This window comes from Myotis lucifugus, unplaced genomic scaffold (assembly GCF_000147115.1).
Source record: "Myotis lucifugus unplaced genomic scaffold, Myoluc2.0 scaffold_255, whole genome shotgun sequence".
Taxonomy (NCBI): domain Eukaryota; kingdom Metazoa; phylum Chordata; class Mammalia; order Chiroptera; family Vespertilionidae; genus Myotis; species Myotis lucifugus.
The window spans coordinates 728031-746898 of NW_005871303.1; the positions used below are offsets into that span (position 1 = coordinate 728031).

Consider the following 18868-nt stretch of genomic DNA (forward strand, 5'->3'; position numbering starts at 1 on the left):
ACTCTGTTCCATGTATCTATACCTCTGGTTCTATTTTTCCTGTACATTTTTTTTTAATTAGATTTCACATATAAGTCAGCATGGATGGACCTGGAGATTATTATGCTAAGTGAAATAAGCCTGTCACTGAAAGACAAATACCATATGATCTCACTTAAAACTTCTATTTTTAAAAGGCAATGTTAAGAAAGTAAATAGACAAGCCACAGACTTGTGGAAAATATCTATAATAATAAAAGCGTAATATGCTAATTAGACCAGACGTCCTTCCAGACGACTTTCTGGATGAAGCTGGGCTGCAAGGGAAGCTGGTGCCGGCAGCTGGGGGAAGGAAGGCCTACTCTTGCATGATTTTTGTGCATCAGGCCTCTAGTTTTTAAATAATATATTTGACTAAAATGCTTGTGTTCAGAATATATAATGAATTTTAGAACTCAATAATAAAAAATGACAAATATTTGAACACTTCACCAAAAACATACAAATGGCAAACAAACACATAAAAAGATGCTCAACCTCCTTAGTCATTAAGAAAATGAAAACAAAAATCACAACAAATATAACCATGAGCTTTTAGAAAGACTATAATTGAAAAGCTCAACTATTGTCAAGAACATGGAAGAACTAGAATTCTCATGCAATGATGGTGAGGATATTTAATGATGCAATCATGTTGGGAAACACTTTGGCCATTTCTAATTCAGTTCATCATACATCTTCCATATAATCCATCCATTTCATTTCTCATAAGAAATGAAAGTATATTTATAAAATATTGGTATGCAAATAATCATAGCAGCTTTTTTGAGATGTACTACACTGAAAACAGTATAATTGTCTATCAACAGGTGAATAGATAAACAAATTACAGAATATCCAAACAAAGAAATACAACTCAGCAATAAAAAGGAATGAACTATTGACACCCACAATGGACACCCACATACAACAAGTATGATGTAAGAAGACAGACAAAAAAGAGCTTCACAAAAGAACATGAGAAAAATTTTGCCATTTGTTGCAAGTGATGGATAATGATTTTGGTGATTTCTCATATATATTAAAGTTTACTCTAATAAGTGCAGCTTATTGTATATCAATTATTCCTCAATAAAGCTAACAACAAAGAATTAATCTTAGTCATTTTGAAACTTAAAACTTGAACTTGACCCAAAACTAATTTTCTCTCCTCCCCCTACAGAGGAGATGGGGTTGAGGAGCAGGTTCTACTTCCTCTAGTGTGGGGCAAAGACAAAGATGAAAGAAGGCATGGTCTCCGTGTACAACTTCCTCTTGGTAGTTTGGTGGTGTTTCTGTTCTCATTCTGGGTGAGTCTTATTTTATCTGCTATTGGGGACTTGGCTGATATTAGGATCTCCACATGGGTAGTGTGCATAATTCCCTCAGGGTGGTGCTCACTTTCTCTGATCGATGTTTCTCTCCCTCCCCCTTCCTCTCTGAAACCAATAAAAATATATTTTAAAAAAGAAAAAGGAAACCCCACGTGTCTATACGGTGAGATAAATCTCCAACACGTACACCAACCGTGCTCTGTCCAACGTGGACGACAGAGGGAGGCTGCGGCCCGTGGACACCGTCCACCCGTGAGCTGAGGACCGAGAGGGCTCATGTCATCCGGACCAAATGGCCGAGAGGAAGGACGAGCCCCCCTGGGGTGGAAACGTTCACCCGGGAGCGTCCCTGTGTGGTCTCCGGACGGGCACACAGGGCGGGGCGTCTGCTAACTGACAGACGATTCAACCCAGGAAGGAGGGGTCGTTCATTCACACACGCGCCTCGGTGTTGTCCTGGGTCTCCCCACGCCCCTCCGTTCTTTGCGACAAGTAACTACCCTACGGAAATGACTTGTAACGTATATGGTTGCCCCTCGGTTTGTAAGCTTCAGAGCGATCTCTCTTGGAACTTCGGGGTAGAAGAAACTGCCTTTGCTTCCTGTGATCGAACGAGGCCGAGAAGAATAACTCACAGGACGGGGAATATTCTGAAAGGGTTGCATTGAAAAATACATTAAGACCGGAGTTTATATTACTAATCCAATTAGAAAAACGAGGGGAAAGTTTCATTATGGGGCTAATTGAACAGGCGCAACCCAATGAGGGGCTGCGGCGTAGTAGACGATCCCGCTAATTACTCGGGGAAGGATGGTGGGCCGTGATTTGTGAGGGGCGGACACTTAAATTCGGCGGCGCTGGGACTGGGAGCCGCTAATCGCCGAGGCCCTCGCTCGTCCCGAGGCCCGCGCAGGTGATGGCTTCCTGTTGGTGATAAAAAATGGCTAATCAAGGCATAAAGCTCCCCTTCCACGCTGAGGTAATAAAAGTGAATTAGACACGCAGAGCAAAGTGATAAAGAAAGTAGTTAAGGCCCTAGAAAGACTGATTAATAAATGTCACCCTGGAACAGCTCGGCTCTCTCAGAGCGAAACCCTCCACCGAGGAACAAAACGTTCATTTGCACTAACATCCGGGATCCGTTCACACCAGTTGCTGGGCGCTGAGATGGGCAGGAGGCCGTGGACACCGCGGTGGTGCCTGGACTGCCGCGCTGACAGGAAAACCAGGGAACGGAGCCGCCACAGGCCCGAGGCAGAGACCGCCGAGCAGAGCCGAGTGAGAGGGAGTGTGAAGGATGCACTGGGCGGACCAGGGGCCTCGGCCCATCTGACAGATCCGGACAAAATAAGCCCCAACTGTGATTTTCCAATGCAGCCAAGACAGCGGATCTCTGGGGTTCTTCAGGAGACAGCAACGTGCCCCATGCATTCATGGTTGGTCCTTAAACTGCCTTTGGCAATCGGGCAAAGAGAAGGTCTAAGACCAGAACGTGTTAAAAAACAAAGGTGTATTGGGTTTTCTTGAAAAGTCACTGCCAAACACTGACACGCCTTGCCCGAGGGGTGCCTGCCGTAGCCTGGCCGCTCTGCGTGCACAAGCTTCCCCGTGAAATGTGGGGACAACGACACGGGAGCAAGGGTCACACCGAGCGAGCTCTGCTCTCCCCAGCCTCTCCCACACCGTATCCTTCCCGGGCGTCCGCTGCAATTTCTTTCTGGGTGTGACCTTCCTGCACAGGGACTGGCCAAGCATCCGTGCACATCCCCACGTGGGAAAGCCAGTGGGAAGGGTGTGCAGCCCAGACCGCCCGCGTCCCCCCCCCCCCCACCAGGATTTCATGTCCCGAGACTGACCTTATGCCCTTCGTCCCTGGCCGGGCTCTTCCTCTCCGCTCGCAGCATCAGGGCAGGAGGGCGGGGCGTGCGGACCCGGTCCCTGCTTTTCTCTGTTGGACCAAAACAGTCGTCATTAGAATCCCCTTGGTCACGTCCGTTTGGAGAAAACTAAACAAGGGCAACATGTGGCCTGGACGGTGGTCTCGTGGCAAGTCCCTCCAACGAGGCCCAGCTCCTCTGGTGACCCCGTCTGTGCCTGCTCGCAGCCCCACCCCCAACGCTGTCGGCCACACCTCACGACCAGGCCACGTGGGCTACGGGTGGAGGGGACACGGGCTCCCTGACAAGGACAGGAGGCTGATGGGGGACCAGGTTTCTTAGGCTTCCACGGCTCGTGGCCACCACTCCTGTCTGCCCATCACTAACGTGGCCGCTGGCTTCGCCATGGACCAGACAACCCTGCACTTCCAAGAGTAGTTTGGGAGACAGAAGGGGAAACGTCAAAAAAACTGGATTCTGAACATAAAACAATTTCAGTTTCACCTTGTTCTAAAACGTCTACAGAGACCTTAAGCTTTTGTGAGTGGGAGAGAGGTGCCATGAGCGACGTCGGGGATTAACCACTGTTCATACCAAGAATTAGGAGAGGAGCCCAAACCATCAACCTCCCGCCCACCTCACAGCCACAGCCACCGAGAGCCCTGAGGCGCCTCATGGCCCTGCAGGCCAGGACCCTGCGAAGCCTCTGTCCAGCCCAGGAAGTCCAGGAAGGCCGGCGGTAGGACGACATGAAGACAGCGGCATCCCTTTACACACGTGTGTTCCTCTGCAAATGCACACGCACACACGGAAGTGGCGGGAAGTTGCCTTGAAGTCCCCTCCAACTCAGGCATCTGCACTTGGAGGGCAGAGAGGGGGGAAGGGCCAAAGAGCCCATCCCACCTGCACCCCATTTTCCTCAAGACACGGCCACTCTGGCCTCCTCTGACCCCCATTCTGGGGAGGAGGTTGCAGGAAGGGACCACGTAGGCTGGACCCCACATGGGGCCTGAGCATCATGCCTCTGGAGGCGTCTGTGCCGGGAACCCTCGTGGCTGCAGGCAGCACAGAAGGGACAGCTCTGGACCTGGACCGATGTCCGGTCCCCACGGGGCTGCTGCCTCTGGAAAGGCCGAAGCACACAGAGCCGACGGGCCCCCTCGTCTGTCACATGAGAGATGGGTGGACAGCAACGTTGCGACCACAGCGAGGCTTGCTGCCCACTAGCTGTCACTCTGAAGACCCCGCGGGCTCTCCCCAGCAGCCAGCTGGCGGGTCAGGCTGTTAAGGGGCCCGGAGCTCAGGCTGATGGCAAACAGACCATGTCCTCACACAGAGGCGGCACCGGCCCCAGAATCCTGAGCAGCTGTGGCCACGACCAAGAGGCACACCTCGGGCCCGGCCATGCCAAAGGTCTGATCACGACTGGCCTTGGGGAAGGCAGACAGGGAAGGTCGCCTGGAAGTCTGGGAGGGAACGGGGCCCAGACAGGAAATCTCTATGTAGATCACCTGTCGAGTATGTATTGCCTGCTCACGGGGAGCCAGAACAGCCTGAGGTGTTTGTGGGGAGCGATCAGCTTCTTCCCTCAAAACGCATCAGGACCTGGCAAGGCTGGCCCAAGGGCAGCGCAGGAGAGGAGCCCTTGGGGGGGGGGGGGGTGACAGTGGCAGGACCTTATCCCCTTGAAAAGTGGGGACAGAAAAGCTGGGCTCCTTCTCTGGGGCAAGACGTAGCTTTGCACACTCTCGAGGCTCAGCAATTCATCCACCTCGTTCCCGTAAGAGAAGAATGCGGCGGGCTTGCCCGAGTCCAGACTCCACGGCCAGGTCTCCAGCCTGTCGCCTCTTGGTCAGGGGTCCAGATCGAAGGCACCTGCTCTCTGAGAGTCTCAGAAATGAAGACGCAAAGGCACCTGCCATCCCCTGGGGTCAGGCCCCAGATCAAGGGCAGCGTGGACGCGACAGGAGGGGACGGGCCAGGAGTGGTTGTGTGCCCTGGCCGTGGTGAAGAAGACCCACATTGAATAAAGCATTAGGATGTGTTTAAACATTTTTAAAAAATGGCTTTTTAAAAATTACTGAAACAAAGAACTATTGCAGACAAGTCGAAATGGTCTAACTTGTCAAAAAGATGCCCGGCTGGTGTGGCTCACTGGCTGTCACAGTTCGATTCCCAGTCAGAGCACGTGCCCAGGTTGCCGGCTCCATCCCCAGTGTGGGGTGTGCAGGAGGCAGCCGGTCAGTGATGTTTCTCTCTCATGGCTGATGTTTCTATCTCTCCCTCTCTGAAATCAATAAGTATATATTTAAAAAAAAAAAAAGAAAAGAAAACAAGACCTGAGAAATATATCAGCATCTCCTAATTCGAAGAGTGATTCTGAAATTCAACCTAATTTTAATTCAATAATATTGACATCTCCCGGTCTCAGCTTCCTCATCTATGAAATAATTTCCTAAGTCCCTTCCCATTCTGGGATTCCATAAGTCCACAGGACGCCGGGAACTGCCTGGCGTACACCCCAAAGCAACACAAGACAAACACAGTGGCCTAGGAGGGCCGGTGAGAACACGCTTCCTCTAGATCCTGCTGGGGAAGGGGGCTCATTCCCAACTCAAGGACACGGAGTAGCCCAAGGAGTAGGCAGGACAGAGGATTCACTACTCCTGTTCTGAAAAGCTAAGCGACCTCTGACGGACTGTCCCTTTGGAACCAACCTTCTCCGAAGAATTTGTGGGAAGCCTCCCCTTAGACCGAGAGGACCCCCGGCCCACACATGATCCGAACCACATGCCCTGGAGGCGCCGTAGCTCGGAGGAGCCAGTGGGATGAGGAGTTCCTGGTTGTGGCAGACCACTGGCCTTTCCGGGAAGGGTTTACGAAGAAAATCCACAGCGACATCTGTGCACCTGGCCTCGGCCCACAGCCAATGGAAGGCCCCCTGGGACGAGCTCAGCAAACAGGTCATTGTCGGGGACCCGTGCTGGGGACAGATGACTCTCCGGTGACCTCTGTTCTTGGAGAGCCCAGGTAGGATGTGGGGGAGTCAGGGGACAAGCCCGGAGCCACTGGGGCCCATTTCCTGTCGGCCACAATCCAGGGGCCCCATTTCTGTGGGTAGATGTTCTCACCTCCAAGAACACATAACAAACCACCCACCTACAGAGATGCCGTAAGGCAGTGGTTCTCAGCCTTCTGGCCCTTTAAGTACAGTTCCTCATGTTGTGACCCAACCATAAAATTATTTTCGTTGCTACTTCATAACTGTCATGTTGCTACTGTTATGAATCGTAATGTAAATATCTGACATGCAGGATGGTCTTAGGCGACCCCTGTGAAAGGGTTGTTCGACCGCCAAAGGGGTCGCGACCCACAGGTTGAGAACCGCTGCCGTAAGGAGAAGAATGGGCGGCATTTTAGTCCAGCGTCTGCCCGCAAGCGCCACCTGAAAATCATTTCTGCAGCCAGCAGGGCAACCTCCTCGCTCACACAAAAGGAAAAGAGACGAGGTGCGCTGTGTTCCAGGTGACAAGCGAGCCTCCAGGGAGGGCTACGATTATTTGTCCATTTAAGCAGCACTGGGCTCCTTTGAGAATCGTGATAATAAGGGAAAAATGCAATTTATGTTTGAGATAATAGAGATGACACACTCAGGCCCACTGTCTGCGGCTCTCAATGAGGCTTGAAGAATGCATTGATTTTCAGAGCCTGCCTCCTCCGCAGGAGCGGAAACACTGAGGGGACGGGGTCCTGGGGAAAGCGGCCGGAGCCCGGCCTTCACGCTGCCCGAGGGGAAATCGCACAAGCTGCTGGCCCAGGTGCCAACGGAGGCGAGAGAGACACAGCCAGCCCCAGAGAAGCCTGGGGGGGCCGGGGCTGGGATTGACCGGGTGCTAGGGGGGCCTGGCTGCAGCTCAGTGAGGGGAGCCCAGCACAGAGCCCAGGCCCCCTGTCCTTGGACATGGTCACTGTCCAGTCCAGCTGGGAGCACAGGGCTTGGGGGCTGAGAGGAGGGATCCTGGGCTGCCGGGGGCGCACACCGGGCCCTGCTGCCGGCTGTGATGGAAGCAGACACCAGGGGCTCAGGGACCCTCCATCTGCACCCGCCTCCCGTACACGCGCACAAAGACAAGACCATTATTATGATGATGGGTTTGTAGCGATTACAGGTGATAGATAAATGGATTCCTCTAAATCCACTGTTTAGTCAGAACCGAAGAGGAGCTGATGCATGTATGCAAAACACAAACAAGCAAAATGTCAGCATTGCGACTTTCTAAAGGTGACATAAAAATAAGTCGTCTGTTATAGTAAAAACCTCTGCATTCCAGGCTGCTTTGAGACGGGGATGGAAACTGCCCCAAAGTGTATGGTTCCCTGATCGGGGGTCCGCCTCCCTCCTCTGCCACCAACGGCACGTTCTTGTCTCCTGCTCCGCGGGCACGAACCCCTCCCGGGCGTGCAGGGGCGGGGGAGGGCTGTGCCTGGTCTGTCACGGCCACAGAGGTGGCAGCCCCGCAGCAGGGACAGAGTTCCCGGGGACGCCAGCCTGCACACCTCCTGTCCCCGCCGGAGTCTGACTGTGCTCTCCCACTGCCGCTTCGCTGGGTCTTGAACGAGGTCTGTCTCCACTATTTTCCTTCTAGCAATCGACCTGGTGAGCTGCCTTTTATCTCCCAGCCTCTTCAGTGCAACAGTTATGAAGTCTCCCCTCTCTCACCCCCAGGCTTTTCATCTTCCCCGGGTTCTCCTCGGAGCTTTAACAAACTGCTGCCTCCACAGGGGCCTAGAGTTGTTGGAGTGGAAACAGCAAAGCTCGAGGCCCTAAGGCCCCGAGGTGCAGATCCCAGCAGGTGCAGACCCTGGTGGGTGCACGCACACGAATCTGCCTTTGGCCCCTGAGAACTCTGCCTCAGAGCCCAGGGGTCTCCGGGGGGCGCGGCCACCTGTCTTACTTGAGCAGGATTATGGATGCAAAGCAAGACCGCGGCCTGAACGACCTCTCAGCAGCTCCGAGGAATGAGCGAGCCGATGGCGAGAGGCCTCGGAGTGCTGTTGGGGAAGGCTGACGCAGGCCTGTCGCTGAGCGTCCCTCGTCCCCACCAGCTGGGCGTGGGCAGTGTGATCACGAGCATCACAGCTGGTCCCCGGGCTGGAGAGAGCCGTCGTGGCTGCGCGTACGCCCCGGCCTTCCTCCAGAGGCGGCTCCTCACCCTCTCAGCATGAAAGGACAGAACGGGACTGATAGCTGTGTCCCTAACTCCTCCTCCAAGAAAAAGCCATAGAATGTATCAGTTACTCAGCCTGCCCTTATCTCAGCCAATGGGAATGCAAGGGAAAACAAACTCAAGGCCAAAAGTATGCTAGCCACCCCGTTTTTGTGTAACCAGACCCTAATTGCACCCTGCCCTTGTGTCATTAGCCCCCGGCCCTCACTCAACCAATTGGAATCGGCCAAATCAGTGGTCCGAGTGAGCCCTCACCCCCCCAACCCCAAGCCCTATAAAATCTTTGTTCTTTCGAGACTCCAGGCTCTCTCGCATCTAGCCTCTGCGTCGGTAATGGAGGCAGAGGGACCAAGCTAGCTTGAATAAAGGCTCTATGCTTTTGCATTGGACCCGGCGCTCCCTGGTGGATCTTTGGGGGGTCTTGAAATCTGGGCATAACAGGCACAGGACCCCTGCTCTCGGGGTGCGAGCCTTCACTTGGAGACTGGCCTGGAGACCTTCACCCTCAGGAGCCTGCAGTCTCCACAGCCCCTGTCACCTGGTCACACTGTGGGGCCCTGGGAGGCCCATGGCACAGGACAGGCCTCCCGCCCACCTCGGTTCCCCAGGTCCTCAGACCCACCCTGAGCCCGGCCTCCTCGGTCTCTATGTTCCGGGTCGACCACCGCGTCCACACCGGCTGGCTGTCCCTCGGGCTGAACAGAACCAGCCTCCAGGAACTGTTTCCTGAGGAGCAGGCGCCTCCCCAGAGCCCGCTAACCTCTCCCTGACTCAAGTGCTCAGCGATTCAGGTGTGCTCGCCCTGTGGGGACATGATCTGCTATGTCACCACCGAGGGGCTCCTGGCTCCCTCTTGTGCGGACGTCAGCCCAGCCGTGCAGCCTCTGCTGACCAGAGTCAATGTCACAGCATGGGGGTTCTGGGGGGCTCCTGTGAACACCCCCTGCCCTCCCTTCGGGGAGAAGAAGCAAGTCTGTGCTGAAGGGCAGGGGCGAGCAGACCACTGTCAGAGCCGGCCAGCTGGGGTGCCGGCCACCTGGGCAGGAGCTGCACCTGCGGTGACCGTGGTGGAGAACCTGTCTGGTCCCTTTTCCGGGGTCACGGTGAGAAGCCAAGCCATGCTCAGAGGTGGGGCTGGCCTGAGTTATAAATACCAAAACGTCAAAAGTTGTAACATTTAAGTAGGTGTTCAAACCTTTCTTTCCACTTGAAAATACACTAAACAGAGGTCCAAAGAATGTGCCCCGCAGAGCACCCTCCCCCGGGGCCCCTGCGGTCACCTCGGCTCCTCCAGCCTCTACGGCAGCCGGTGTGGCAGAGCCAGCCCAGCCTCATGACCCTGGGAAGTTCAGGCGGAGTCCCGCCCTCCAACACGACCACCTTCAAACCCAAGTTAAGCAAGGATCACAGGTTTTTTATTTTTATTTTGAGGTTAATGAAGATTTTGCTAATCTATACTCTATACTCTATAATCATCTATAATCTATAATCTATAATCTATAATCTATAATCTATAACAAGTGAGTAGAGCCTTGGACATACTAGGAACAGCCGCGGGCAGCCTACAGCTCTTTCACGGCACTAATCGCAGGAGGGCCCCCTGTGTGGTTGGGGAGCAGACACCCTGAGTTCCCCGGCAACCACTCTGGTCCCACCACAGAGAGCTGTCTGCCTCTTGCCTGGCAACATCAGTCCTTCTGGAAGACAAAGGGTTATAACTGTCACTTCATCTTTTGGCCAAAAATATGTGCCCTGCTCTCAGCTCGGCCTGTGAGCTGTGTCTGGCCGGCAGTGAGTGGCTCACCAACCCTGTGGCCAGGGGCACCCAGGTGAGGCCCTCTGCAGCTGGGCAGGTGACTCGTACCCATGGTGACAGAGACTCTGGGACAGTGACATTAAAGGGAGACCCCAAAGATGGGAAGGGATTGGGACCAGGGGGTAGGGATGTCATATGGAGATGAGGAGTTACAAGCGCCAAGTCCCAGAGCTGAGTCATCTGTGACCCAACTCTGACCCCCAGGTGCCCGGGCCAGTGAGGGAAGATGGGACCAGCAGGGGAGCCAAGGTCAGGCCGGGCTCAGTTAGAACCGTCACCCCGCTTCCCCCCACCACCCCGTTTGTACATTGCCAGGAGCAGTGGAAGCTGAAAAAATGTAAGGACAACGAAATATGAAATTTAGCTGTAAATAATGTCATCCATAATATATGTAGCATATTATGCAGTGTTTTTACATACAGTCAAAACGACTGTATCTTATTTTCACACTGAAGACGGTTTTCAAGGCCGCTTTCTGCTGTTACTATTCTTTCAGGGAAGAAAGGGACTCAGGAGGGGCTGTGCTATTCTTAGGCACATTGTGACGACGCTAAAATTAAGTGCTGCGGCCTCAGATATCGCACTTAATACCTGAGCTACCTCAGCGTGAGTAGTCAGAGCTTCGGATTTCAACCCTTCTCCAAGTACCTTTTTATATAACCTTCACTGATACATGGACGAGAAACGCATGATTACATATATTCTGTTCTAAATTACATGATTCAATTTTATCAGAAGAGGAACATTTCTGTAAAAGAAAAAAGGGGGATTCAATATTAAAGCAACTATCATGTAAAAGTGAGGTTTGTGAGGGCTGAGTTCTGGAACAGGGATCGCGACCATTGAGTGTGCGTGTTATGCGCGATGCCTTGAAGGGGAGCCTTACGCTGGGCCTCTGGGTCCGGCACATTCCCAGGACAGGGAACGTCAGGGCTCAGGCACCCGCTTGCTCACACACACGCTGCCCGCCGTGGAACAGGGCCAGCACCCCCAGTCTGGAGGCTCTACGCCAGTGATGGTGAACCTATGACACGCGTGTCAGAGGTGACACGTGTGTCAGAGGTGACACACGAACTCATTTTTTTGTTGATTTTTCTTTGTTAAATGGCATTTAAATATATAAAATAAATATCAAAAATATATAAGTCTTTGTTTTACTATGGTTGCAAATATCAAAAATTTCTATATGTGACACGGCGCCAGAGTTAAGTTAGGGTTTTTCAAAATGCTGACCCGCCGAGCTCAAAAGGTTCGCCATCACTGCTCTACGCCGTCCCTGGTCCACGTGCTGGAGACGGACTCTCCAGTTCTCTGGACGGGCTGGGACCTCCTCCACCGTGGAGCCACAGCCTGGGAGGAGGGAGCTGCTGTGGGGTTCGGTCAGAGACCTGGCCTGGGAGGGTCAGGCATCAGGGAGGGTGAGACAGTCGCCCCCTCTCTCTCAGGGACCAGAGGAGTGTCGAGCTCAGCACAGAGGGGAGCTTGGGAATCAGGCCTGGGAATCCACCCAGCTCTGCCACACACTACCTTGAAGCAAGGGAGCAATCGCTTACCCTCTGAGTTTCCATTTTCCCAACAGAATGAGAGAAATATGGCACCTTGGCTGCCACCACAAAATGCCATGGAACGGGCGGCTTAAACAACAGGCATCTATCCCTCACAGCTCTGGAGGCTGGATGCCCCAAAATCAAGGTGTTGGCACTGTGGGATTCCGGTGAGAGCTCCATTTCTGTGGTGCAGGCACCAGCTTCTCGCTGTGCCTCCACATGGCAGATGGGGAGAGCTCTCAGGTGTCTCCTCTTAGGACACTAATCCCATCACAGGGGCCCCACCCTCATGACCTCATCTAACCCTAATCACCTCCCAAAGGCCCCATCTCCGAGGATCACCCCACTGGGAACTCGAGGGGTAGGGAACAAACATTCAGTCCACTGCCACAGGGGAGATTGGGCTGCGGACCGACACGAGGCATACAGTGCCGCACACAGTGTCTGCCGTGGAGGTGCTCATGGGACAGGATTCCGGCAGTTACTGGGGCATAAACATCCTCAACCAGCCTCACCCACTACGCAGGGTGAGCCTGTGGTTGAGCGAGCGGAGAGGGCCCAGCCCAGAAGGAGACCCTCCCCCCCCCCCCCCCAACGCGGCCCCAGGGCCAACTCTTCCTGTCCAGCACGGCCGCTCATCCAGCTGGGTCTTCTGAAGAGCTGCGGTTGCATTTATTCTTTCCTGACAATTTCATGGGGAACACGGGCAGTTTCCTTCAAACACTTTGGGAAAGACCATCCATTGCTCCCACGGCTTCGTCGCTCATCAATCCCTCAATCCATCGGACGCAGCAGTGAATCTAAGCGCATCTGTACACGTGTGTGTGTCTCCTTCCTGTTTTACACCAAACCGCCCTACTGAATACTCTAGACCAGCGGTTCTCAACCTGTGGGTCGTGACCCCTTTGGTGGTCGAACGACCCTTTCACAGGGGTCGCCTAAGACCATCCTGCATATCAGATATTTACATGACGATTCATAACAGTAGCAACATGACAGTTATGAAGTAGCAACGAAAATAATTTTATGGTTGGGTCACAACATGAGGAACTGTACTTAAAGGGCCAGAAGGTTGAGAACCACTGGTCTAGACCCTTCACGGGTCCCCGAGTCTCCCGTGTGAGTGCACACGCCTCTTACAAAATGCGCCTGCATTGTTGCTGCACGGAAGAGAGGAAAGCACCCATGAAGGGTATGTCGGTGTCAAGTCCGCAGGCTGCCGGGAGCCTCGCTCAGTGTCTTCGGGCCTGGCACCAGGAGGGCCTCAGGGGGTGTCTCATTCAAGAGGAATAAACATCTATTTTAAAATAGATATGAATCACGATTAGTGATCAATGCGTCCTACCCTAACCCATTCGCATGACTGACGTGTCTGCCCGAACACAGAAGTGCACGCTGGCCCACAGCGCCTTTGAGGCCTCCCCGCCGCCCAGCACAGGCGGCCGCTGTTCTCCGAGGGCCCGGGCGGAGTGGCCCTGCCTTCTGCAGGCTGATCCACATGGGAATGCAGACCTCACCTGGCTGGCTTACTTCCACATTTCCTGCCACAGAACTAATGGTGCAGGGTTTGTCTCTCAGTTGCTGAAATTAACTGGGACTTTTTCTTCTTTTTTTTAAGCAGCTTCTTTCAGTTATTTTTTTTATTTCCAAAGGGGAAGTTATTCCAGTCATTTGATACAAATGGCTTTAATTAGTTCAAGGCAAACATAACCTTGAACAAACACAGGCTTGGGATGGCGGCTCTGCGTGCCGGGAGGAAGAGCAGAGCTGTGCGCGCGCCGGGCGTGGATGCGTCGCCTCAGCCCGCGAGCCCATTCTGCATGGCATCGGGGAAGCCACCCCTCACCTGGCAGAGCAACCCCTCTGCGAGGCGAGGAGACGCTGGCCCGCTGTGCACACAAATGCGGAGTTTCATGGCAAGGGCAGGTGCCTCTTGTTGAAGGCTGGGGAGGAGGAGACCCGGCCCATCTGAGTTCTGTTTGCTCTGCTCACTGCTACCCAGGGTGGGGGCGTGCGCAGGCTGAGAGCACACTAGGAATTTTCCAAGGAACCTGCATTTTTCATGACTACTTCCTTTAAAAGGCATTAAAAATTTAAAAGCCAAGCCTACACTCATCAAAAAGCATCTGGTAAAAAGAGACCCTTTACTTCGGAAATAACTCAAATGAAGGTTCTTGTCTGAGATTGTCCTCCCCCCCCCCCCCCCCCGGGCAGTTTCATCGGGGCGGGGAACACCTGGGCCAACTAAAGTCTGAAATTTCCGGTCCTAAACCCACACTTCCATTGTGCAACGACCTTGGACCCCCGTGGCCTTCAGTGGCACCTCACCCTCTGCAGGTTAGAAGTCTCACCCCCTTCCTTCCCCCACGATATCTTGTCCCAGAATTCTCCACTGCCGGGACCCCTCCCCAGAGCAAGCCCGGGGTGCAGCTTTTAGCACTTTGCTCCATCTGGAGCAGCGGTTCTCAACCTGTGGGTCCCAAATAATGAAAATACACCCTGCATATCAGATATTACATTATGATTCATAACAATAGCAAAATTACAGTTATGAAGTAGCAACGAAAATAATTTTATGGTTGGGGATCACCACAGCATGAGGAACTGTATTAAAGGGTCGCAGCATTAGGAAGGTTGAGAACCACTGGCTGGAGTAACTTCCCCACCGCTCCCCCGAACTGAGCTCGGACCTCTGCTCTCTGGGGCGCTGTCCATGGCTCTCTACGCTGTCCTTGCTCTGCCCTCCACTCTGTCTGCTCCTCCTCGCTGCAAGGATTGCCCTACATTCCTGGCTGACGCATCCCTCCTCCTTGGAAGATAAACTCCTGAAAGGCAGGAACCGAGTCTTCAGCATTTTGTATGCTGTGTGCCTACCCGGCCATGGTGCTCAGTGGGGACCCACTGACCCCTTGGGCTGTAATCAACCTGGATGACAGTCCTCTCTGCACCTGGCTGGGCTGAGCTGTGGGCTTTTCCATCCCCCTACCTCTGCACTGGACGTTTCTAGTTCCCGGTATCTGCGTCCCTGACTGCCCACAGTCCCTCCCGCCTGGAAGCAGGCCAGCGCCCCGCCCTCTGCAAGCCCGCCCCCAGCACTACGGAGTGCGGCCCTCACTGTCCTCCTGGGCTCCACAGCGCGTTATGCATATTTCCACTCCAGCACGACACATCTAATGACTCATTATGTGTCTGCGAGCTCCCTCAGAGCAGACGCCACGCTTCTCATCTTTAAATCTGCTCTAAACCAACTGTGTGATTGACACAAAATAGATGCTTAATAAATGTTGGATGACTGGCTAAATGTGCACATCAATGGATGATCAGCCACCCACTGGAAGACAGCCGTAGGCCTGTCAATCGGCCCCTCCCACGTGCAGAGCCATCAAACCACAGAGAACCGAATGGCAAATAAACACGACACTGGACACACGCTCGGCAAGAGCTGCGGCCTCGGTGGGGTTCCCACTCCAGAGCCAGGCCCTCTGTAGCTGGGAGGCCGCCCACCTCAGTACAATCTGTCTCCAGAGGCTCTGCAGGGATGTCGATCTAGAAAGTTCCAGGAAGAAAAAGAAAACCCGATCTTCCTACGGAAGGATGAGGACAGCTGAGCACTGAACGTGGTCACCTGTCCTTGAAGACACTCATCTTTGGGCATCTGGTTGGACAGGTGGAAGGGCTACGGCATGAAAGGTTCTAGATCCCACCTGGGACTCTGCCCTGGGCACTGCACTCACCTCACCTTCGGTTCTGCTCCTTGGTTGGTTTTCGCTTTTCTCAGCAACCTCCCAGGGATAAAGCGAGGTGTCTGCTTCCCCCACAGACGGCTGTCAGACTAGACTAATCAGGTACTGTTAAACTAATATGGGGGGTGGGGGAGAAGCTTTGCCGAGTCAGAAGCTGGGGATGAGACCTCATCCGAGGGTGCAGCCACTTGCCATCTGACCCCTACCACACACTGCCACCCCGTGGTCAGCTGCCCTTTACCCCTGAGGGTCCTCCCCTTCCTGCCCACGCCCTCCCCCGGGGCCTACGCACAGCTCTGACCCTTATGACTCAGCAAGTCCACCTGAGCACACACCCCGGCCCCAAGGATAACAGAGAGGCACAGGCCAAAAGCCGAATAGAGAGCAGAGGCTCAAGATACCAAAGACAGTGGCCTCAGTGATGGCAAGGGTCATTGGTCAAGTTCACTATCACTCCACCCCACCCCAGCTCCCGGTGCAGGAGGGTCTGATGAAGAAAAGAGTGATGAGTGAGGAGCAGCTATTTACTAGGCCTACCTGACCTCGGGCTACGTCCAAACGAACCCTGCCCTGTGCTGGACTCTCCCTTGCCCAGGACTCAACGAGGGAGATCCAAGAGGCCTCCGAGAGCACTCCACCTGGCGCTCGCTCTGCTGGCATTCAACCCCATGGCCTCATGCAGGACGGAGCCGCTCTGTCCTGAACTGATGGGAACCCGAAGGCTGAGAGCATCTGCCTTGGTGGGCAGTGCTGTCTGCTGTGCCCGCTTAGGTCTTGAGCTTCCCAGCTTCCAGCCAGCTCCCTCCACTGTCCCTCAAACACAAAACTGCCCTACGTGGCGAGGTTTGGGCCACTGGTCCTCCTGCGGAGCTGTCTTTCAGGCCCTACAGCTGCCCCTGAGAGCACTGTGTCCGGGGAACTCGGGGTGGACAGGTGAGAAGAGAAAGAATGCCACCAGGTGCTCCACGCGGCCTCCCTCCAGGTCCCCAATGTCACCGCACCTGCCCAGGCGTGCCGCCCGCCTGATGGCAGGGCCCCCTGTGGAAGGGAGTTACACGATGCTCTGCACCTCGGATGCTCTCGCTGTCCTGAAAGGCGGCCTCTCCTCCGCTCTGTCCCCAGCACACGCCCAGCAGGAGCCAGGCAGACACCGCCATCACCAGCCTCAGGCGGGGTCAGTGCCGGGAGCACGGGACTTCTGACAAAAAGATGCAGGGCGTGGCCATCCGGAAGGTTCATCGGTGGCCTTAGGTAAGAGCTCTGAACGCTTGTGAAGCTCCCTGGCTGTTTCCGATGCAAGTCGTCATATCAATGGGCAAGTTTATGAGTTGAAATAGTGGGACTCCAAGCCCCTCTGACAGGAGGGGACATCGTGGAAACGAGGGGCCTGGCCCGCTTCACGCAGAGCAACTGGGAAATGGGTTCCGAACTTTCACAAGGAAACAAGTTTCCTGCCGCCTGCACAGCCGCTTCACCCACTCGGGAAACACAGGCCGCGTCGGAGACAAATGAGCTTCCGAACCAAACAGCAAAGACATGCACAGTTTCCCTCCACGCAGCCGGCATCTAATTAGCACCGCGGAAACAAAGCCCCATCTCTCTATTCCGGTGACTTCTGTGCTCCATAATGTGCATGTAATTTACATCGATTCAGGACAATCATCACAGAAAATTCCAGAGATACTTCACACACGTTTCAATGGTTTTGACTCTGGATGTTCTGCATGTGCGAGTTACACACACACGGGACGTGGCTCTGTGCGTGTCCTTTCCAATCAATGTAAATTTTAGCAGGTGGTGCATCCACTGTTAATTATTCAAATTTCAAGTAAATGCGTGAACCGTCTGCCTGCACTCCTAAATCCAGACGTGCATCTCTCCTTAGAATGAATGAATGTTCCCACGCTCCCGGGTGAGCTGCCTTCGATAATCATGCATTCTCAGACAAAGATGAGTACACATGCTTTCTATTTTTTTCTGTACACAAACATATCTTCATAAATACTTGCTTTGTACTTTTTTTTTTAATCCGCACTCGGGGATATTTTTCCATTGATTTTTAGGGAGAGTGGGAGAGAGAGGGAAAGACAGAAAGAAATATCGATGTGAGAGAAACACATCGATTGGTTGCCTCCTGCACGAGCCCCGACCAGGGCCTAGGCCATGGAGGAGTCTGCAACTGAGGTACATGCTCTTGAGCGGAACTGAACCCAGGACCTTTCCGTCTACGAGCCAACGCTCTATCCACTGAGCCAAACCAGCTAGGGCGCACCTTTGCCCGAAATCTAGTGATATATCTTTGGGAGCCAGGTTAGTAAAGCACGCATCATCCTTTTTAACAATATCCATTGCAGGGTGGCCAGCATTTGCACCGACCCCATGGGTGGACACAAAGGTCGTTCTAGTCATTTCCTATTACAGTTCTTGTGGCCATGAGCAGCCCGGGGAGTCCACGTGAGGGTGAATCCCACCGGGGAGTGGCTGGGTTGGAGGCTGCACAGCTGTGGGTGCCTCCATTCAGCAAATGTTTATTAGAACCTACTATGTGCCAGGCACTGTTCCTGGCCGGGGGTGGGGGTGGGGGTGGTGTGGGGAGGATGAGGAAACCAAAGAGGTGACATCCGGCCCCGTGGAACTTCCGATGGCGACAGGCAATCAGTATGACGGTCTCTGACCTCCTCCCCCGTGTTGAAGAGACCCCTGTGCTGTCTCTCCTCTTCAGGGACTTTCATTCCTGCCTCCACCCGCGTCCCTCCCGGGGGCGCTGTCTCCGCCTGGCAGGTGCGCAGACTCTCTGGGCTGGGACAGACCAGCAAAGCCCTGCTGTCCTTCTGACTTGTGTGGTGATCATGGCTTCGTGCCCCAGGTTTTTATTTGTAAGGGGGCAAACTGACTGTTCTGTTCTTTGGAGGCTTCTGGGTTTGTGTTGTTGTGTCAGATAAAAGCCACCTCACTGCAGAGCACCTCACAGTCCTGCCACGATTGGCTCTAGAAGTTCCAGGGTGTAGTTTCCGCACGTCCATCCGGACTCTGTCCCGGCGAAGGTGTGTGGTACGGATACACCTTCATGTTGCCCCGCCAGGCGGCTTCCCTGTTTCCTCCACTCCGTTCCCCCACGAACCCCTTCACCCAATGCGAAGGGCCTGCCTCATCGCCAGGGCTGCCCGTGGGTCTGAGTCTGTTCCTGGACCTGACACACAGTCATATACGCTCACGAAGACCCAACAGCAGCCTGAGCCTGTGGCTCAGTGGTTAGATCGTCGGCCTGTGGACTGAAGGGTCGCAGGTTCAATCCCCGGCCCTGG

General features: G+C 54.0%; 1 protein-coding gene across 1 annotated transcript in view; it reads right to left on the reverse strand.

Annotated features, from left to right (window-relative positions):
* The window catches only part of TCERG1L (transcription elongation regulator 1 like), a 99036-nt gene that overhangs the window by 25282 nt on the left and 54886 nt on the right, over positions 1–18868 (reverse strand). Inside the window, exon 5 of the mRNA XM_023762660.1 lies at positions 3209–3300. Coding sequence (XP_023618428.1) covers positions 3209–3300 — 92 coding nt within the window. The remainder of the gene's footprint in view (positions 1–3208; positions 3301–18868) is intronic.